Source organism: Micropterus dolomieu, linkage group LG22, assembly GCF_021292245.1.
Source record: "Micropterus dolomieu isolate WLL.071019.BEF.003 ecotype Adirondacks linkage group LG22, ASM2129224v1, whole genome shotgun sequence".
In the NCBI taxonomy this organism is placed as follows: domain Eukaryota; kingdom Metazoa; phylum Chordata; class Actinopteri; order Centrarchiformes; family Centrarchidae; genus Micropterus; species Micropterus dolomieu.
The window spans coordinates 15,947,482-15,971,137 of record NC_060171.1 but is presented as its reverse complement, the minus strand read 5'-3'; the positions used below and the strand labels follow the sequence as shown (position 1 = coordinate 15,971,137).

Below are 23,656 nucleotides of genomic sequence, written 5' to 3'. Positions count from 1 at the left end.
GTTTAAGCTTCAACTCTATTCAGATGAACTTTCGAAAATACAGCACCCGGTTACTTTATTTTTAAATATCCTTTTTTATTATAGCAGGTTGTTTCGATGTCTGTCATATTTATATAGACGCTGTCTTTCTGGAATTTGGGGAAGTGTGTTTATGCAGACGCCAAAGAAAAAGACTGCTGCGTTTGAAAACGCTGTTCAACACAAAGCCTCCCTTTGTCTTCATTTTGGTGCTGTTCAGTTAATTTCGCTCAACACACAACAACACACTATGAATATATATAAATATAAACTATAGCCTATATGTATCCTAAATTAGCCTATTCTAGGATAAAATATTACAATTATAAACGATTGAAAAAAAAAAGAGAAAATTTGTGTTTCAATTTTATTTTCACAGAAATCAGAAGGAAAATTCGGGTGTTCTATTTTCACTTGAAAATTCATCATCGTCATTTTTAATGTAAATGCAGAGGCAAACGATGTAATGTTGGTGAATATCAGAAACCAGAAAAGACTTTCCACCACAATAACAAAACGCTGGTATAGCAGCAAGTGGCTCATGACTATTAAAAGATCTCCAAATAAAACAGAACCAACTCCGCGAAAAAAACAGTTTCATTTGTCTGATAGTTCCTATTCCACAGGTTACTGTTAATTACACAAATTGTGTACAATTGAAAAAAAGAAATGTATTACCCAGTCTATGAAAACGTATTCAGTAAATCCATAAATAGTGAAATGTTCTACTAAATAATACCCTCTTTAAATCCATGTGTTTAGTTTGGGCAACTACACATTTGCATTGTCTGCACTATATGATAATAACAACACAATGGAAAACATATGTGATTAACCTACAGGTTGAAACATAAAGCAAACCAGTGTTATCCCAAAATAAGCACACACGTGTTTACACATAATGAGTGTGTTTAGATGGGAGGTCAGTGCCACATAAGCTTTCCTCATCAGACTGGAGACTGTGGCCCCCTCATATAAAACAGCCAGGGGAAATGAAGAGGACAGAGTGACACACAATCTCCATACAGGGAAGGGTTGATGAATATCTTTACATATGGCACTGAACTATAAGTGCACTTATTTCACCCAATGCAAACACATCTACAGTAGGCGTGAACAAATATGACTGTAGAATTTTCCCCAAACCAAAAGAAACCTTCAAGCCAATCCTTAATCAGGGTCAAAGTCATGTTCAGTTGCTGGCAGCCCTCTCTGCCTCCTTGGTTGCTGCCTCTTTTTTGCTGCCCACCTTGGCGCTGCGGTTGAGGCTTCCATTCAGAAAGCTTTCTGTGGTCTGACGCTGGAAGTGCTTCCTGGTACCCACCAGGGAGGGGTTGTTGACCAGGGTGTAGAGGAGGTGCCAGTGCCGGCGGGTCCTCTTGGCAATGGACGCTTGGAGCTGTTTCTTTTCCTGCTGGACCAGCTGGATCCCTGCGGACATTGAGACATCATATTAGCACCGACGGTATTTCATACAAGTGTCATAGAAGAAAACCTAACCCTTTTTTAATCTTAGCTGGAATGGGAAAATAATATTTTAAAGGCCACCCAGGACCAGATAGATACTACAGAAAGAGTAATAATAGAAAGCAATCATATTCTAATCCTCTAAGCATGGTAGGAGCATATTGGGCTTGCCATTAAGACACTGAAAGCTTAAGCCCCTTGGGCAGCATGAATATGAAGCAGGCAATTAGCGTAGCTCATCTGTGTAATCAGCTACTCGACAACTAATCTTTGTAATACAATAGATTATTCCTGATAATGCATTGTCCTCTAGATGCAAACAAGCAAGCATCTACACTGCACACTTGTAATTGGACTCGCTGTGACCAGATACCAGACAGGGTTTGGACTCCACAACAAGCCAGATGCATTTTGTTGCCAATTCCTTACTACAATGCATGTCCTCTTGTCACCACACATGCAAGCAACTATGACTCAGAATTTAACACAGTTTGTGTAAGTTTTAACATATCCGGTCTAAGAGTTTAGAGTCAATACCATCAATGCAGCAACCAGCTTTAAAGTAGATGTTCATATTTTGGGTACATATTTTTACATGCTATAATGGTTTCATCTGTGTTAGTTAAATAATAGGTTTCATGGGGTCCTACAGTATAGGACCACACTGTCTCTTGGTGACAGAGGCTCAGGCAAGTGTGGGCATGCCATAAGGACAGCTGATTAGTTTATGACAGACTTGATTGAGCCCAGCAGCAGGAATGTAAATTATTCCACAGTGAGACTGAATTTGCTCTTGACATATTAAATCAGAACTGCTAGGCTTTCATTTCTTCTGTGCGTGCAAGATTATGTTATGATCTGATTATGTGTTACAGTGACCTGTTTCTGAATTCAAACACTCCCTGGAGAAATTAAAGAAGCGATACTGACTTTAATGTATATGTGAATTGAACGTGACCCTACGAACAAGTATTGCCTGTGTAGCCAAAGCCTGATGTACCTTATTCATCTGTGCAAAAGAGCTCCATTGTTGTCCAAAAACTATTTAAAACAACATCAATAAGCCACATTGTTGCACAGGGTTACATGTTCTTTTAATTACCATGAACATGGATACTGTAGTTTGAGTCCTGTACACACCACCCTGATGCTGTAAATACTCACTAGAGAACAAAATGTGTATTAATCTGCAATTGAAAATAGTTCCTATAAAATGCTCCATTTGCTTCTCATTGAGTAACGTTAGCTACAACAAATTTGTTCTATTTATGACCCGTTTTTAAAGATTTGCTTCTTCAGCAGGAATGAAAGTACCAAAGACAGGGTAGGGAAGTCACAAAGTATTGTGTAATAGTAAATAGTGTAAGGAATAAACACCAGTCTTATCCTTTACATGTATGAATACACTGAACCCACAGTACCAAGTCAGCGTGCACATCAGCTGATTAATTAGCACTTGGGGAATGAGTTGAGTTGGTAGACTATGATGCAAGTGTTGTGCTACAGACCCTCTTCAGCATCCCGTGGCCTCTGTGCAGCATTGATCTCCTGTCCCAGAGAGTGCAGCAGCATCCCGCAGAAGGCCTTCATCACAGGGTGAGACTGGCTCACCTCAATCTTCAGATAATGAGCATAGCAGCGGTAGGCTGCAGACAGACACAGGGAGGGGGGGTCACTCTGACTGGGCAAAAGCAATAAACACATAGGACCACACCCCTGTTGGCTTTGAAGCAATCACACATAATGGTCATACAATCACACTTCTTTTTTTCCCCTTTTTAAACCACCTGCTTTTCCTGACAACAGATGTCTTAAATCTGCAGCCATTTCAGAGATCGGTGTGCAATTACAGTCCAGCGCACTGCACAGAATACAGATATCATTCGGGCTGCATTGAGCTGCTAGCAGGGTAAAGTGGATAGGATACGCATTTCTGGGCTCCGAGTGGGATCAGTAAAAGTGCATTTGTTCACAGAAAATTGCTTCCCTTTTTGCCTTCACAGTGAGAGTGAAAAAAACTACACAGTGGCATCTACAAAAGGTAAAGGCATGATGTTAATACTAATGAATGTGTTAACATTGTGTTTCTGAGACCAAAAGAAAAAACTGTAGTACAATGTAAAATATAATTGAGTATGAAGTCTAAGGGACTGAAGTCCCTAGCCATGCCTTGCTGTTGTTGTTTTTTTATTTGAATACATATATAAAATGGACCCAGAGCTAATTTTGCAGGTAGACAGCCAACGTGAAGCTACCCATTATATGAAAAATGCAGATGACGTTGAACTTGACCTAATGCTTTGGCCTGGCCAGCATGCCAGAGAGTAATATGGTTGCGTTGATCACGATCTGTCAGGGTGCAGAATATCTGGCTCACCTGGGTCAAATGCCTCCACATTGCGGTTAAGAAGACTGATGTCCATGCGCCCCATGTGGACAATGTTAAACAGGGCTGTGATGACCATGCGCCACAGAGCCAGTAGCACCCCGATCAGAACATTGACGGGAAACAGCAGGTAAGTAAGCAGGAACAGATTACCCCTGTAAGATACGGTACAATGCGCCAAACATACTGTACATGAATATGCTGCACTTATGACGGTAACACTTACACAAACCATAAATAAGTGACCACAACAGACAGTACATAGCAACAGTAGATCTACCTGTTGTCTAGGTCTCGTGTGCCTGCTGTTTTCTTGATGAAGCAAAACCTGCCAGTGATATGTTGAATCAACACAGCCAAGATAATCATCAGCCAGAAGGGCCTGAAAGGACAAAATCAACAATCAAATATCTCTTGTGGTGACACAAGAAAGACAGAATGCACAAAAAACCTTTTGATAACTGACAGCAAAATATATCACTTAAAGCCTACTTAATGCTTTGGCCTGGCCAGCATGCCAGAGAGTAATATGGTTGCGTTGATCACGATCTGTCAGAGTATAGAATATCTGGCTCACCTGGGTCAAATGCCTCCAAATTGCAGTTAAGAAGCCTGTTTTTAAGTAAAGTTTTCAGGAACTAAGAAAGCATCAATTCCACACAGACCAACACATGCATTTTAAGGCCATCCAGTGTTTGATAAAGGTGGTTTTGAGGCTAAATAATAAAAATCTGCTAAAACTGAAGTTATAAGGTTTTTGTATGACAACAGCAATGTTAAAGCAAGGAAATGTGCCTTGGTCTCGCAGTCCACAGGCAGACGTTTAATGAGTGAGAGATATGTGACGATGCTCACCACATGCTCAACAGGATCTGAAAGAGGATCAGATTCTGTCCGTGCAGTACTGGCATGATAATGAGGAAGACAGCGACCAGAAGGCAGAGGAAGAACACCATGGTCTGGATGATCATGCCTACAGGGGACAGAGATCAGAACTTCAGGGCCTCACAGCTTACATCCTGTCAGGCAAACATCAAATCTACACGTCCACTCCTCTCTTATATCACAGTGAAGGGAGGGGTTGTTTTTCTTTTAGAAATCTCAAGAACAGACCCTGAGAAGTCTCCTTTCATAAACCACATGTAAAACCCTGTCAAATTTTTAAAAACATATTCTAACGTAGCTCATCTGTTGCTAGAATACATTTAGATACATAAGGAGTGTGAACAGACACACAGCTGTTAATATGGCAGGAAATGTTCTTTTTTAAAAAAATCTGCATCCATTACTGTTTTACCACTATCTCACAACACAACCCTCTATTTAGGAGCAAGGTACAGTATTTAACTGTACAAAACATTCAACATGAAGAACAAAATCTAAGGTTTGGCAGCATTTCTGAAGGGATAAAACAAAAAATAAAAGCGATCCAGATAAACGTAAGCATACTGCAAATACAGTTGGATAATCTATATTTAGTATTCAATATGTAGATGTACCAATGCAGATGTGAGCTGACGTGAAGCTGGTGTATCCCATCCAGCAGACCAGTGCTGGCCGGGAAGCCCTGATACTTCTCTGGCAGTTGTAAACATTGTAGATATCTCCTCGGTACAGCCCCTTCAGGTTTGACCTACAGAAGCAAAAACACAAGACAATGCAGCACTATGCAATACACAAAATGTTTCATCTTTAAATGTACTAATTACATAGTAAATTTAGGAGGTAAATGAGCCTGGAATACGACCAAATTCAATACTCCGCACAGAAAAATCCCATTTAATTTATGGTAATGGCACAGTATTTCATTTCTTATCTTAATGGCCATTTTCAATTCTAGCAGCAGTTAGTGCAGAGTGAATGCTATTCTATCTGTCTGCATGATTAGTACTCTATTATGTTATAATAACTCCTCTGTGAACCATCACATTATAATAAAAAGGACCCAGAATGAAAAGCATGTTCTCAATTCTTGGAAACTTTGGGAAGAGAATAGAAAACGAAGAAAAAGAGAGCTATTACACAGTTATTTTCTAACACCTACCGATGCAGAACCATGGACCGCATGAGCATAGCCAGGTTGACCAAGCCAGACAGGGTCATCGCTGAGATATAGCACACTGCAGGAAAGAGAGCACACGGCATTCAGGTCGTTTACTGTGGGAGGATGTCATTCATTGACAATTAGCTTGTTATATTGCTTTCTGCAGATTTAAAACAATGTAGCCATGTGTGATTAAACTAAATAAACACATGCATCTATAATATCGCTAAATGACTGCTTCTGCTTTCTCCACTCACCTTCTACACACCACACGTAATAAACCACTATTCTGACAACTTCATGTTTGTCTGGAGACAGCATAATCTTGAAGCCAGCTAAAAGTTTGGCGACGTCTTCATCGACTCCATAACGGGCAGTCTGAAGAGATGGCACCACTAACGAGATCAGCAGAAGACCCACCTAAAAAAAAACATTTAATCATATTCATCACTAGAAAAACAAACAAACAAACAAAAAAACTTACCCTAGAAATGCAATGGCTTTTACAGATGTGGAAATTAGAACAGGCCTGCACCGTATTTGGATCATCCACTGCTGATAATCAGCTCACTCTCAGGTGAATCCCACATGTTGCACTTATTCTGTTGATGTTCAAATTGTGGACTTAAATTGTTAAGCCAAAGCCCAGTGTGAGGATTGGGTCTACTCAAAGATTTAAGACACATTGTTGCATGTCCCCGCGACCCTGTACTCAGGATGAGCGGTTGACGATGGATGGATGGATGGATGGATGTTGTATGTCTTTTTCTTATTTAAATCACCTGGTAGTTGTTCACTGGACTATGCATTTAAGGTTCTATCTAAAGCAAAGGTGGACACATTACATTCAGTATGCGATGATCACTTTGTCCTTATGTGTGATTGTTTTGGATTATAAAGTCTAATAGTAGATATGGTAGTTACCTGATACACGGTTATAAATGACACTACACCAGATATAGCCAACTTCAGTGGAAAACGGAAAGCTGTTTGGGAAACAAAAAGGTTTATAATTGAACAGGAGATAATACTTAAAAAGGCATTAGACCATACATAACACAAGTCCAAGACAACCTATTTACCTTCTTCTGGTGTATAAATGTATGACTTCACAGCATCAATTATTCTTTGAGGGAGCTTTGGCGTCTCTGTGCTCGATGTGCTGAGGTGAAAGGTAAACAGAGGTACACATTTAACGCTGCATGAACCCCAACATCCCCGGTTCAAGTCTCTCTCTCAGTCATTTCCTGTTGTCTCTCCATTGTCTATAATAAAGGTTTCAAATACCCAAAAAGATCTTTAAAAAAGTAACACAGCCATCAAAACAAGAAAATCCAAGTCTCTTATTTGGGTAAAAGATCCCTCCCTTCAGCTGTGTTTAAACTAAATAAGCCTCAGGCTATATTGGCTGAAGAGAAGTCAAAAGACAAAGATAACATGTACAGGCATTTTATTAGGTACACCTGTTCATTTGCTTGTTAACACAAACAGCTAATCAGCCAACTACATGGCAGCAACTCAGTGTATTTAGGCATGTAGACGTGGTCAAACTTGTTGAAGTTCAAACCAAGCATCAGAATGGGGAAGAAAGGGGATTTATGTGACTTTGAAAAGTGGCATGGTTGTTGGTGCCAGACGGGCTGGTCTGGGTATTTCAGAAACTGCTGATCTACTGGGATTTTCACACACAACCAACTCTAGGGTTTACAGAGAATGGTCCGAAAAAGAGAAAATATCCAGTGAACGGCAGTTGTGTGGAATGCCTTGTTGATGTCAGAATCAGAGGAGAATGGGCAGACTGATTTGAGATGACAGAAAGGCAACAGTAACGCAAATAACCACTCGTTACAACCAACAAAGTATGCAGAATACATATTGAAGCAGACGGGCTAAAGCAGCAGAAGACCACAACTGGTGCCACTCCTGTTAGCTAAGAACAGGAAACTGAGGTTACAATTTGCATAGGCTCAACAAAATTGGACAATAGAAGATTGAAAAAACATTGCCTGGTCTGATGAGTTTCAATTTCAGCTGCGACATTCAGATGGTAGGGTCAGAATTGGGCGTAAACAACATGAAAGCATCAATCCATCCTGCCTTGTATCAACGGTTGAGGTTGGTGGTGGTGGTGTAATGGTGTGGGAGAAATTTTCCTGGTGCCCCCACTTGAGCATCGTTTAAACGCGACAGCCTCCCTGAGTATTGTTGCTGACCACGTCCATCCCTTTATGAACACAGCATACCCATCTTCTGATGGCTACTTCCAGCAGGATAATGCACCATGTCACAAAGCTCTATCATCTAAAACTGGTTTCTTGAACATGACAATGAGTTCACTGTACTCCAGTGGCCTCCACAGTCACCAGATCCCAATCCAACAGAGCACCTTTGGGGTGTGGTGGAACGGGAGATTCGCATCATGGATGTGCAGCTGACAAATCTGCAGCAACTGCATGATGCTATCATGTCAATATTGTCTGAGGCAGTTCAAGATGGTCCAACCCTGCATTGGCAAGTTGTATCTAATAAAGTGGCCAGTGAGTCTAACAATGCAGCAAATCACAGGCTACAATTCTCACCTTATTTTGGAGGGCTTCTTCTTGAGCATTTTCTTCACATAGTCTTTATAGTAGCTGCTGCTGAGATCCTAATAACAGAATAATAGACAGAATCCATGTAATAGTGATAATAGTTGATTGTAAATTGGCTAGGGCAGTATGGTAAAGATAAATTAATTGATTGCATTTTTGTGTGTCACAAATGCTTCAGTTTGGCCTCCATATTCCTGAATTAGATAGAAATTCAAACTTTGTTTTGGTGGTAAAAGAAATCTGTATCTGTCAGATTTATGGCGTCAGGTGCGTCCCTGTGGGACCCCAGCTTTGTCACACCCATGCTGAGATTAGCATCAAATAAACACAGCATTGTGTCTCATCAGTGAAAAAACAAGGCAACCTTTTCATAATCTGATCAAGAACATAATGTAAACCAATTACAAATCTACTTAAAATAGATTTGATACTTACTTAGTATCAAATCTACTTAAAATGATTAGGCAACTGGCTCTCGCATTGGACTTCACATTTTCCCCTCAACCTAGGTTGTATGAGCATCATAAGCCCCTTGATTAGCAGGCAGATTATAAAGGTTCCTCATGTGCACAGATTCAGGGTCTTAGTGAAATATTTATTTTTAAATAGTTCAGGCTTACGTGGATGTGGACTACTATTCAACATAGACGCTTGTATCCAGTTTGTTATGTAAGCAGGCCAAACAAATTGCACCTTAAGGGCTGTACAGCCATCTTGAAGCAGACATGTCAAAGGAACTACACTCAGGTCAAAACTTACCTCTGTAGCATTGTTCTTTTCAGTGCCTTGTAAGCCCTTGAACAGAAGAAGGGGATACTGGAAACTAAGGAATGCCAAGCAAGCTATCTGGGGAAGGCTGGAGAAAAGCGAGTAGTGTTTGTGTATCTGCAAAGGAAAAAAACGAGACTTTAAATCACCTAGCAACTTGTTTTGGGAGTTTTTAAATGACACACTAGGAATACATGTTAAAACCACATTGTCTTCACACAAAAAGCGGACACAAATGGCTTTGTGTGTTGTGGTGGGAGTCTGCATATCGGCCAAATGGGATTCCCACCACACAAAAATCTGAGACGTCCTTTGACCAAAAGTTTATGATTTACTCGCAGAGAAAATGCTAACATATTTGAAATCTTTCTTCTTTAGGTTATACAAACACACACTGGGATTCAATAAATGAGATTGTTCTTTTGCAGCGTTTGGTGTGTGCCAGCTCATGGTGGGATAAAAAGACAGACAACGCCACTATTAAAAAAAACAGACAAACCATCCAAACTGATTAACTGTAACAAAGCCTCTTGATTAAGACCAACAGACAGTGGAACTAATTGTTTTGAGTTGTAGCCATTCATCGCACAGAAAACCAAAACAACATGGATATGGCACAAAACCTGAGGTTGTGTAAGTTTTAAAGCTCCAACCATGTGCCCATGAATCAAGCTGAAAAGCCTGATATTCATCTTTTCAAATCACATCTCTTTAAATAAACTACAGACCAGCTTTGTTTGGTAATCAATGTGTTTGCAGACCAGAACAAATCAGCTTTGTCTTTGAAATAATCCTTAAAACTCAGATGACACATTACAAATCCAGTGACAATCTAGAGAATATTACACACTCTATTCCTCAAATCTATTGCTGTCTCATAAAAGGAGTTATAGATGCACTGAAACTCATAGTGGTACAGAAAACTATCTTTGCTTACCAAAGGTGTTTTGGGACAGTCAATTTTCTGCCAGACCAGAACTCCAAAGTGGGTCCATGATAGAAGGCTACCAAGAACATAGCCTACTTTATTATGTAAAGTACCACATGCCAGCAGAGGGTAATATAGTGCGGGATAGTAGAAGACTCCCAGAATCACCCAGTTATCTGCAAATGCAAAAAGGTGTGTGAAGAACCAGAGCATCAAAAGGAATATACATTAATTTTTGATTTACTGAACCATGTGACACAAGAATGTAACTTTGACAACTAATACTGTTTCACTTCCACACTTAATATACCCGTTCCCCCCAAAATGTGTGGAAACTATGAGCGATTTAAGATCTAACTCTGCTGAATTGCCACTGCATTTCCTACTCTGCTGAACCATGTACTGTTTGGGGATTGTGTAAAGTAGCAGGGAGCCGACTCCTTCCAGTCAATTCTTATGTAATTTCATTTCAGCAAAAAAAAAAAAGCTTCCTGCGAAGCTTACCATCAAACTCCTTAGTCGAAAATAACAGACACATGGAAACAAAATAATCCAATTACATAACACGTTTCACAAAAATAATTTTTATGGAGAAACATCTCTCCATGCCATGCTGTCTGATTTAACAGAATCTTTCTTTTGTCAAGTTGTTCAGCAGAGAAGCAGTGACACCTTTTAACTAGTAAGATAAACATTGGCTATAGAAGATTTACAATTTGTGTAAAAGTGAATGCAGATAGGCTGATGCTAATGCAGGAAGAACCAAAATGACCTCCTCACGTTTGTTCTCTGTGTCTGCTATGAAGGGGAGGGGGTTTGGCGATATGATCAGGCCCCATAGTTTGCACAGGAGCACTCCAAACACAGCCACTGCCAGGCCCTTGTGCTGTGTATGGTCCAGAAAGTTGACCGGACTGTGAAATGAAGCAGCAGGTATTTAGAGCCCACATGTTACCAGCCTCACATCTGGATGAAACAGTTATTGAGCAGAAATGACACACTACACAAAGGCGCATATTATATTATATATTTTTTGTTGTTGTTGTTGTATTTGACAGCTTGTTGCTGAACTGTGATTGAACGTTCATGTTTTGATACATCAGGTTATTTTTGGTTTCACACTGCAATTCTGCGCACTAAAGGACTTTACATGATGCACTTGCGTCCTGTCGTCATCATATCTGTGGGCTGTGTCTCCCTATACTTGACATTGATTGGTTTATTAAACAGTTCAGAGGGTATCTTTGACAAGAATGCATAAATCAAAAATGAACATATGCATATTTGCCACTATATTATTATTATGGCATTACTACCTGCAGCACCAACTATAGGCCTCCTGAAGGCTGGTTCAAATTCGCAATTAAGCATGTGAGCATTATAACGTCGCCGACAGGAAAATAGGAGCTATAATTGTGTCCTTATTTCAGTGCATTTCTCCATGCATTTGTTTGTTTTCCTAGTCTGAAAGTCCAAACCATCCAAAAAATTCATCCTTTCATTCAGGTGAGAAAGCCCCCTTAAAGAACTCCTACTTCCTCCTGCTGTCTGTGTTATACCATTAAGGCAGTTTTAACTATTCTAACCGAGAGGTACAGTTAGCCATAGCAACCATGCCGGTTTCCTCTTTGTTAACCACAAATGTTAGGATATAAGAGGCAGCACAAGACACCTTTTTTTTGTCAGTCAGCTGCTGAAAGCTTTATACTGACCCCTTTTGAAAAAGGCTATTATTGAAAATAAGTTAGATCTAAAAAAAAGAAAATAACCCAAAGACAATTCCAGTGTTATAAGACTCTTTAATTTCCAGATCTTCCAGTACACTTGCTAACGGCAGCCATGGTTAGCAGTAGTTTAGTACTTTAGCAAATATTAACAAGCATGTGTCCACCGAGAAACTAACTTTCACAACAGAAAAAACACTTTCTGCGATACATATTGAACAACCTCCAAAAACTTGAAGAGTAATATTTAGTCCTGAGCAGAGTGGTTGAATAACTAGTGGTAGGGGGATGGGCGTGTCCCTATACTTCGTTAATGTGCTGTGCCTGGAACAGATTATGAGCAGATGACCATAACAACATCCGTTGAAAATGTAATAGAAAAAAAATGTTGGAAACCTAAAGCATAATAGGTCCTCTTTTGTTGGTTTTAGCGAACACAACAAACAAATGATTTCTGACTTAGTAGTAGTTGTGATTTTCTACTTTCAAGGCTGTCCTTGAAATCAGATATGAGGCTTGAAACTTGCATGAGACAGGGAAAAAAGGCACCGTTTTTTGGCTCATTAATCCATGGAAGATTCACTGCACAATTACAGTAGACACATTCACGCCTAAAATTTACTCTGTATGTCCACGATCTTATCTGTTGGCCACTGAGCTGCTGCACCGGAGCAGATCTGGGGGTTAACTGCTCGTGGGTACATCAGCAAGACAAAAGATTCCGTAAGTGCAGATCATGTTTGTGCTATTGCAATAAAGTAGGAACTTATTTAAAAATGTTTCCTTGCTGTTATGTTCTAGTGCTTTTGGGACACACCAGACATCCTTGACTTAAGAATTAGCTAAAAGTTGACTTTATAAAATGGTAAACTACCACATTGACACGGTTCTTATCTCAACATCTGATTTTGTATTATTTATGTTCTGACAACTGAACATGTAAATCCAGTGGCTCCCTGCAATATTAATCCCTTATGCTGAATGTTGACGAATCCCCAAATGAATATACCACACTAAGACTGAACGATTTTGAAAAAAAGAACTAAACGAAAATATTCTGCTATATGATTTGCGTTATTATAGGGAATGATCATTTTCACATCATTCTTATTTTCACTGAAAAACATTAAAATGATTGTGGTATGATTTTTGAAGAAGTGGTATGAAGTTTGTAGAATAGGATGTGTACCGTGTAACTACATTTAAAACGGTATTTTCACACACATTGCAGCTCTACATATTGCGCCTTCAGTGATTTTTGAATACAGCAAAAGGCCTTATTGTGATTTTCGATAACATTTCGATTAACAGTTCAGCCCTATACCACACCTAAATGAATGGAAACCACTAACTGCCAGACAAATAGGAAATCAATCCATTATATGCTTTTGATAATGTTGAAAAGTGATTTGAACTAGATATTCAAAACTACTAGTAAGGTCCCATCAAAGCAAGCAGCTACGTGATTGTCTGTCATTCCAGAAAAGAGAAATAATATGAGATAAAATACAGCCTTACCTGAGTAAACCTGGGAGCCCTTTCTGTCCGTCGCCCACCTTCGTGCGCCTGGCTAAGATTGCTAGGATCAGCATGACAACAAGCTACGAGGATAGATAGGAAGGTACGTCAGTTAGCCTTATCTGCAGGGTAGCATGCAGCTGTGGATTCCCCAGGGTTCAGGCCTCACCTTACTTCACACTACAAATGAGTTGATGTCACAAAAGGCCAAACTCCGGTGCCTAATTAGTGTTCCCTACGGATGTAGTCTGAATGAACTGTCATCAGTCAGGCTCACTGACCAGTGTCAGAGTTCAATGACCTGTCATGACCCGTGACACCTCTAGGAAACACGAGGATGGGAAGACTGCCTTGCTCTATGTTGGGGCAGTCTTGACCAACTACCAAGACCATCTTAAAACCGACATCAATAGACAAATTGACTACAAAGTAACATCATTATGGCAGGAGACAGCATAAATATAATGTGGAACAGTTGGTGAAACGGTAATGATAGTGAACATTACTGGATCTCATTGGTTGAGTGACAAGATTTACCAATTTTGTTACCAATCTTCTGCACTCAGTTATTATATATTCATTTTGCATTTGTGTGATGTAACTGGAAGTGACTTGGAGAGCAAATATCTACAACAGGCTGCACCATTGTCTAAATGTAATGAAGTGTAGTGTAGTCAAGTCATCATTTTTGGGTCAGGATCTCTATCAAAAATACATAATGATAGGCCATTATGGGTTATATGTGACGCTGTATTTCATAATGTCAATACTTCTTGTAACCATTCCTGTGCCCAGGATCCCACACCTGGATCTGCATCTAAACCCTATTATTTCTTCCTTGGACAATGAACCAGTGATCCACCAAATGTCATTAAAACCTGCTCACAACTTTTCCAAGATATACTGCTAACTAAGGAAAACAAAACTTCCTTGGTGGAGGTAATTAGATGATTAGCATAGTGTGATATCATAAACCCAGTGACAGTGAATGACAGGATAGTGTAATGTTGTGTTACATCAATCCAATAGGAAAGCTGACTTACAGATATCGCAGTGATGCATATATGGTAGAGCCTGTCATCAGCAATAGGGTCACATGGAGGGATTACTCTAAAAAAAAAAAAAATACAAAAAAAAACACAAGGAACAAAACATTCACACATGAGCAAAACAATTACATTTAAACTTAAGACTCAGGGATTTGAGTCACTGAACCTTTCACACGTCACTGTCAGGACCATTTGTGGATGGAAACTTTGTAGCTGAAATCCTGCAGCAGAGATTTGCATTTAAACGGATTGGTATCAGCGTGACTGGAAAACAAAGGCCTACGTTCACGTTCCTTTACACTGGAAGAGCAGGAATGCCTAGTCATGGGGTAGTATTTACAACTTTGATATTCAGAGAATGCCAGGTTGGGAGACTTATTTATGCTACACATACTGTATAGTCTGAGCATAGAAATGTTAGCTTTCAGAATGGCTGTTTTGACATTTTTTAGAACAGTCTAAAACAGTCCAAACAGTGTGTGAATTTGTAACATGAGAGAGCCGACCATTTGTTAGCTTTCAGAATGGCTGTTTTGACATTTTTTAGAACAGTCTAAAACAGTCCAAACAGTGTGTGAATTTGTAACATGAGAGAGCCGACCATTTGTAAATTTAAGGAGATGTCAAAATTCACATTTCCGGAATCAGAGCTGGTTGAATAGCAGGAGCAGCAGGACATTTTAGTGTTTACAAATCAGCTAGCTAAAACTGATCTACAGTACAACTGAGCTACAGTGGAGGCCACACAAGAGCTTTTCAGACCACAGCTCAGCACAGTCTATTCATTTACATGACAACCGGACAGTGTATTAGGTAAACATTCAGCTGGTGATAAATGACACTTGTTCCACTGTATTTCTGTCATATTGTTTATCTCAGGCCATTTTTGGATATGAAATATATCATATTAACTAATAATTCTGTGCCAATGTATACATGGGGGCATTTTTATATGTAAAAGCAATTTGAATGTTAAGATTATTCCAGACTGCCAGTATAAGTTTGGTATCTTTGTCCAACTTTGCATAGTACGGTAAAACGTAAAACGTTTAAACTGTTATTTTAGGTTGAATGCACACAATAAGTTCAATGGGCTTCCAGTTTTCCACACAACTTGTATTCAAGGCATGAAAAAGAGATAACCTCTATTGTAATATGACGAATGAACTGAATGGAAACAAGAATGCACACTTGGCACAACTGAATGTTGTGCCAAGTGTCACCTAATATCTTAAAGAGAGCTATGGTCTCACTGAAAAATTGGGCAGACTTAAAGTTTCAAGAACTACTAATACACATCAGTGAATTAATATAGCAATGATTTTTGCCAGTGATTTTAAGACAAGAAATAAAGGCCTACAGAACTAAACTAGATGGGAGATATTTAAGCCTAAATGAACTAATCTTAAATCCTCAGAAAGACAGTAAAAATGTACTTACTCTGCTTCAATTTTGGATGGCAGAGGATCTAGGTCTGGGTACTCATAGTCCAGTGGAGCATCCTTATCCATTGTGCTGTATTTTTCCAAACAGATCCAAAGTCTTACAAAGGAGCTGGAGTATTTTTAACCACAATCTCTACCGACACACAGCTGCTATCCCCTTGTATCAAGAAGAAAAAGTGTCTCCCAAGTCAGACTCTGTTGCTGCTGCAAAGGCGTCCTTGTTTCCCTGTGTTTGGGCTTGTCTCACTCACACTCTTTACCACCCTCAAGGCCTGCATTCAGGTGCCCTCGTCCCGCAGTGGAGTTGAGAGTAATGTGACAAGTCCTGGCTGCAGTGTGCTGCCTCAACTGCCTATTTCAGCAAAGGGTTACCACCACACAGCCTGGGGAGAGAGAGGAAGTGTGTGAACGGAGGGAGAAATGTGGAGTTCTGGGCAGCCAATCTGGAAGGCCACCTGTGGTTTACTGGGATTACATCTACTTTTGGGGTTGTGTTATTGGAACTGTGGCCAGTGAATGAAGGGATCAGGTGTTCAGAGTTATAAGACATGCAGGGAGTGATGAGCCTTTCCTATCAGAGGGAAGTTCCACATTGATAACAGGGAAATTCCCATGCTGTTCCCTTCAGTCATGGTTCAGTTACATTTGTGAAAGCTTAACAAAAATAAATCCAGGTAAATCACAACATGGAACCAAATAGAGCAGGATGGGAAAAGGCCAGTCAGACTACACCTCACTACATAACTCTACACCTTCAGCTTAGATTGAGGAAGGGTTCATTCAACCAAGTACTTTTCTTCAGCAGATAAATTAAAGATAAAGATGTCCAAGGGCATATTCATCTGGAAATATAGTTTTCTAAACCAGATACCTGCATCATTACTTTGCCACGCTGGTCTCCAGTTAGTTTAAAATGTTATTTACAAAAAATTTAAAAAGCGGTTTATCCAAATAGGTAATTTCCAAATAGTAACAAAATTCATCCTGTAAACTTCTGATAAAGATTATAGAAAACTAATGAGAGAGATTTAAATCTCAACATGATATGAGTACACGATATGTGAATGAGATGGATTTAACAATAGCTACAGTCACAATGCCCTGAGGAAAGGAACTTCATCTATGTTCTTTTTTTCATACCAGTGGTGTCTTTTGTTACTTATAATATTCAACAATAAATGTGGACAAGTCTCCATGGTGTGAACTTTCAAAGGAGAGTAGACTCCAGAATATCAGAAATTTGCCATAGAGAATAAATTCAACTTAGTACTGCACATTTTAAAGTTATCACAGCCGTCAAAACAAAGGAAAGCACCAAAGTGATGTGTCTTCTACTTTCCTGGTAACCAACATTAGTGCCAAAATTATTTGTTGATTGATTGATTAATTGGGCAACTGAAAATCAATCACTCACAATTTTGACAATTTGTTAATCATTCATCAAGCAAAAAGGCCAAAGATTCTTTGATTCCAGCTTCCCAAATGTGAGGATTTGCAGCTTTTTTCCCCACGATAAATTGAGTATCTTTGGGTTTTGGACTGTTGTTCGGAGAAAACCAGACATTTAAAGATGTCACCTTGAGCTCTGAGAAATTACAATGGGCATTTTTGTACTCTGCCGTTTCATAGAATGATTGATCATTGAGAGATGATCCCTTAATCCAAAAAAATATCATACATGACATAAATTTCTGCATTATTCTAACTCACAGTTTTAAGATTAAACAAAACCACATTTATACTACTTTCCATTTCAAGTTAAGAGGATTTAAATTTCAAATTTGTTTCAGTTTACACGTATAAAGGGCCTTTCAGACAGACCCATTAACTTCAAGTGTTTGCGCAGCGCCAGGGTGGTTTGTTGCTGCGTTGAGCAACGAGCAGCGCATCTCTTGGTGAGCTTATGCGCACGCAGCAGTCATAGTGTAAAATAGTTTAACTTTTGCACTGAAACCAGCAGCAAGCGTAGCACAACTTGGCTCCGATTTGAAAGGGGCTTAAGGCCGTTGTCACAAACTCTTTCCACCGGTGGCACTAGTCTTTTATATAAATATATAAGTTATCTGCATTGTATAATTAGTAGGGATGAGCAAGTACACCACTATCTGTAACTGTTCAATAAATAAAATTTCCTGTATCCGTAGTCGGATCGGGCGAGACTTAACCTGGATGTGGGCGGGACTAACGGGAAGTTATTTTAGCCTGAAATTATTAGAAAACTATTTACAGCCTCAGAATAGAGCTTTTGAGCAATATTTTTGATTTAAAAAAAGATTCCTATATTTACGGTTTATTAGGAAACAGATTTTACTCTACTACTTACTCTACACTTTTATGATACTCGTACTAGTAAAAAGTATCTGTACCAGATACTTGTTTCAACAGAGTACTTGCTCGACCCTAATAATTAGTTGATTATGTGTATGTTTCTCTCAAACTCAAAAGACGTGGCAATAAGCTATTTTCTTTTCTCTTGCTCCCATCCCTGCACACCCACCTTTTTTTTCAACTGATAACTTACATATACACATACAATCAACACGACAAAAGTCTTAAATAGTCAACACAAAAAAACTCAAAATCCAAAACTTGTCAGAGCTCTTTGAGTTAACAAAAGTAGTTAAATTAACCCAACAGATTGTTGGGTTAATTTCTGCTACATCACAGTTTTGACTATTAAATATTTTTTCTCTCCTTTTTATGCTTGTCCTTATTTTCTCTTTCTGATGATCTACTGTTGTTTCTTATTTATCCTGAAAAGAGAAGGGAGATCTCAAAATGGGAATTTTACTTAGTTCTTAGGGATGTAAAAGCTTAACGGAAAATTTAATAACTCTATAAAGAGAGGGAAAATGATCACAAATAACCTCCAACGTAAGTAAAGCACAAGGAGGCGAGTGCTACAAAGACAGGCTAAGGTCAAGGGCCATGCTAACACCCTAGCTCCAATTATTTTATTTCTGCAACAAGTTTAATAAAAGGAACTGCTAATGCACAAATTTATATGTTTATGTGCACCATTCATAGGTGTCATTTATAATGGGGACACTAGGGACATGTCCCCATCACTTTTTGAAAGAGCTGATGTTGTCCCCACCACTTGAAAGCATTTGTTAAAAATGTTCTTAAAAATAGCTTGCAACAAGAAATGTGAAATAAAAAATGTAAGTGCTATGAGAAAGTTTTTTTTGGCACAATAAGAAAACATGCAATGCAATGTAAATAGAGAAAAAAAAACAGATCTGCATTGTCCAAAAGAAATGACATAAGCCAAAAAATGGATTATTTTCCATTTTATTTTTATATTCTGAATTGTCGCTGGCCACCTGAGTTTTGTGTTCCCATTTATATAAATAAAGACATTTCCACCATAAATCGTGTAGGAAATATCTCCAGAATGCAGGAAATTAAGTGTTTAATGATCAAAATATTTTGGGGGAGGACTCAATGAATAATTATTTTTAAATAGCATTAAAATATCTTCTAGTCTTGTTCTCCTGACCCCAATATTCTGCATTGTCACGTGTCATATGCGATTTGTTTTGTTCCAACTCTAATCTGAGCCCTTAAATGTCCCCACCACTTTTTAACACAAAGTGACACCCTTGGCACCATTAAACAAAAGGTTGTATATGTTTTGCAACATGTCTGCATTCCTGCATTTAGCTGCAGCTGGCTGAGACTAAGTCGGTTTTGCAACACTGCCTCCATGTCAGCATAGACTCATTATGCCAGGATTACAGTCACACTTCTTTAAAAAGTAACAAATTCCCTCCTAACACTCCTGAGAAAACATAGTTTCTCAAGCATAGTAAGCCAACCAATGAAATGTGCCCCCCCCCAAAAAAAAAACAGCCCAGGAAAGAAAGGGTCACTGAACAAAGAATGCTTTGAACAGTTATAATTACATCACAGAGAGGCAGTCGGATTGAGCCAGTTCACTTGTATCAGGTTTAGGAAGTCGGCCCAAACGCCCTTTGGCAGGATATATATATATATATTAAGCATATGCCTTGTAAAAACGAGCATAATCTGTTTACTGATTAATCCAATCTAAACCGCAACAGTGACAAGTCAAGCGCCCACAAACTAACAAACGTAAAGACACAGTTACCTCCAGTGCTTTAAAGAAGATGGTAATACTGTAGGTCTACAAAAAATAATGCATGAATATAAACTACCTTTTAAAAGTCCTTGGCTCATACTGAAATTGGCTCTACCCTTCCATTAGTGCTGCTAAATATGCAATATATTTTCTCAGTGGAGTCTATCCAATGCTGCTACATATGAAATATATTTTCTGCTTAAACATGTAGGCATTTGTCCGCCGGACGATCGAATTAAACGACACTTTTATTTTGCACTGTTTTAAACAAGATTACAGAAATGAAGCAGGCAGATTAGTGTTGTCCTGTACTTCCCACAGATGAGCTTGTCTCCTGTTCTGTGAAGGGCAGCTGCAGCCAGGTCCTCTGGATTCGGTTTCACACTACCGTGATGGACAGACTTCCTGCCTTTGAAGTTGAGCTTGATCTTCTGATAACAAAGAGACTTTCAGCCCGAGCCCAGCAACAGGTAACTTACTCACCTGTTCCTCTCTATTCTACATATACTGGACTATACGGCCATTTAGGCTACAGGAGGAATTCAATGTGTATTTGACGCAAAGGCCTGTTATTCGACCCACTCGTGCTTTTCATGGGAAACCACAGACAATTGTGGCTGTATCTATTATCAGCTACAACGGCTAATCGGTTTAATAAACGTTGACATGCAAGGTTACTTACCGACCGTATGCAGGTGGGCTGCAGCGCCAGGTAGGCGTGGAAGGTAGATGACTATTTAAAGCAGGACTGCTGGCACCAATGTGCCCGAAATGCATATGAAATAGGCTGCATTTTGTGTATTGCCTGAACAGTTCCCCCTCAAATTGTACATACCTCATCACTTTCTGCCACACACCTACCTTGGAGAAGTTTAATAATTACATTAACAAAACAACAATCTGAAGAGCAACTTTTCTTTTTTTATGGACACCTCACATGCAGTGTGAGGTCAGTACTTTGACCTGACTCTATCTTGTTGTGGTGAGAATCATAAAAGTGCTGCTGCATGCAAACTGAGGTAACATTGTGAAACATATAGAGATGTGGTCAAGTTCCTGGTAAGACTGGGAATACTGACATGTTGCAATATATATATTACGTATTTGCTCTGTTGACATTTCAGGCCAAACAGGATTATTCCAGTTGAATCAATATAACAAGCTGTTACTGTATATTCTGACATACATTTCCAATTTTACAGCTGTCACAATGCAAGGGAGCCCCATCAAGGTGGAAAGGAAGGAGGCCAAGGTGGTGACTGTGAAGTTCAACTAACAAGGACATTCGCTGTGTCCCTCCATGAAGTCAGACCCTTTGTGAATAACATCATTAACTACTTTTTTTGTGGAGGAGAGTGCTCACTGACTCCTACAGGGAGATGAGTTAGGCTCTAGCCAAATACCTACACCAGTTCTGGGATTACTACAACACAAAAGACATCCATGTATCTAATTTCTCTGGAGTTTTCCAAACCAAGGAGCAGAAAATCCCCTCAAATTCGCCTTACGTATAACTGGAGCAGTTATGATACAAAACGCCACTACTAAAATTAGCTTCTTGTGGTTTTGACATTATTATATTAGGATTGAGTGCATAAAGATGCCCTTCACAAATGCATTTTTTAGACTCCACTGTCTTTCACTGCACTGTCAATTGACTCAGTGGTGATGGTAGTGCAGAGACAGAGATTGTCTTTATTAGGGGTCCAAGCCCGAAGTGGGCTGGGAACCCTATTGTTTAATTGTATAATTATTATTCTTCCTTACGTTTTGGCCTAATTCCGATACTGCGGCCTAGACGGTAAGTGCTACATACACGAAACTCACAGGGTAGGTTCAGGCCCATGAGACGACGGCATGCGAAACAATTCGCACACTTCTACCTCTAGGGGGCGCTACAAGCAACGGCCAAAATTTGGGTTTTTCAAATCGCTGTAAGTCCCGCATACGAAGGCGTATATCAAAAACCTTATATCCACGCGTTCAGGGGATCGAGCTGAATCTCTTGATATAGGCCACGCCCATTTACGCCTATAATTTTTTTTTGTAAAATTGCGAAAACTGAAAAACATGCTGGAATCAACTCCTCCAAAGCCTCAGGTCCGATCGACACCAAATTTGGTACGGACCATCTCTGGGACAAGCTGATACAGGCTTGTGCTCCCCAGATCGATATGCAAAAAACTGTTCTGGTTATAGGCTAACAAATATTGCCGCAAGACGCTAGTAACAGGAAGTGATGTCATATCTTCGGTTTGGAATCGGCGATCGACACCAATCTTGGAGCACTTATGTGGGACGCCCCCCTGAGGGCCTGTGCAAAATGTGGTGCAACTAGCCCCTAGGTGGCGGTGTTTAACCCGAAAAATTTGTTCCTCTATAACCACAAGTCGCCTTGACATGAAAGTTGTGCCAAATTGTTCAGCACCATCCCCTGACGCCAGGCACCAAAGTGGACCCTAATGTGCCCATAGGTGGTGCTGTTATTGCAAAGTAAAGTCGTCAGAAAAAATCCCATTGACTTACATGCATTTTATATCTCTGGTACTGCAGGTCCGATTCACTCCAAATTCGGGTCACTTGTTCCTCCTGGGCCCCTGATGACACCTGACAAATTTGGTCCAGTTCGGACAAAAGGTGGCGCTATAATCGATGCTCAAAAACTCTCAGAAAGTCCCATTCATTTCAAATGGATTTGAATCAACAAACATATTACATAACATTATAAACTAACAAATATTTCATAAAACACCAAAAACAGGAAGTGATGTCATATGTTAGGTTTGGAATGGCCGATCAACACCAAACTTGGGGACCTTATGTGGCATGCCTTCCTGAAGGGCTGTGTGAAATTTGGTGTCAATCGGCCAAAAGGAGGCGCTATTAATTGAATATCAAAAAACGCTCCCATAGACATCCATTCATTTCATATCTCCGTAACTGCAAGTCCCTTTAATTTCAATCTCTGGCCGTTTATTCTCCATGCGGCCCTCGAGCAGCTGCAGGCGTCCTGGTGGACTTGCACGCCCTCCGCGGGGCGAGGGGACGGCTTGCGCCGGGAGGCTTTGACCCCGCTTACAACTGCTTGCAGTTTTAGTTGACCTTTGAAATTAGATTCCTTCCTTTTATAAAGACCTGTTCATAGGAACAACATAATTTGTATTTTAAGATCTTACCTTCACGGCTCACACAGCTGCCATATGTGCGGCCATTAGTTTGAATTCAAGAACTCTTTGTTATTTCTTGTCTAGCTTCTTGCTACTGATACTGAAGTGGAAATCTCAAGTGCAAGCTTTTTATGCATACTAAGAGACCATACTTGTTCCTCCAAACACCAGGCGATAACAACCTTCTAATGACCTTTCCATAAAAGCAATGGACTATGTCCCCCCCGACTGATATTTCCCAGTAATTCAGTCTATTTAGTTAAACCTGAATACTGACTCAACATAATTTTTGAGGAGGCAAAGTAGAAATACCATGAGGAAAAGCACACCTTTATAATTATTAACTAGCTGACTCCAGTTTTCCTTTTGAACTGAGTTAGCAGTCTACTATCACAGCTGTCCTCATACAGAGAATACATTAGGTTCTGTAATAGACATTATTTGAA

General features: G+C 39.6%; 1 protein-coding gene across 2 annotated transcripts; it reads right to left on the bottom strand.

Annotated features, from left to right (window-relative positions):
* Positions 1 to 377: 377 nt before the first annotated feature.
* stra6 (signaling receptor and transporter of retinol STRA6) lies at positions 378 to 20,831 on the bottom strand. Of its 2 annotated transcripts, none has more exons than XM_046037981.1 (18): positions 20,726 to 20,831; positions 15,934 to 16,321; positions 14,488 to 14,554; positions 13,445 to 13,527; positions 10,983 to 11,116; positions 10,212 to 10,378; positions 9,266 to 9,391; positions 8,495 to 8,562; positions 6,998 to 7,077; positions 6,840 to 6,901; positions 6,173 to 6,335; positions 5,916 to 5,991; positions 5,371 to 5,504; positions 4,727 to 4,844; positions 4,152 to 4,253; positions 3,863 to 4,026; positions 2,994 to 3,131; positions 378 to 1,449 (listed from the first exon to the last, which is right to left on the bottom strand). In XM_046037981.1, exons 2-18 carry the CDS (start codon positions 16,002 to 16,004, stop codon positions 1,211 to 1,213), a joined length of 1,992 nt encoding a protein of 663 aa, XP_045893937.1. In that variant the 5' UTR covers positions 16,005 to 16,321; positions 20,726 to 20,831; the 3' UTR covers positions 378 to 1,210. The 2 variants fall into 2 exon arrangements, with proteins under 2 accessions (XP_045893937.1, XP_045893936.1); XM_046037980.1 differs by lacking the exon at positions 20,726 to 20,831 and adding an exon at positions 20,356 to 20,498.
* Between the last annotated feature and the right edge of the window lie 2,825 nt (positions 20,832 to 23,656).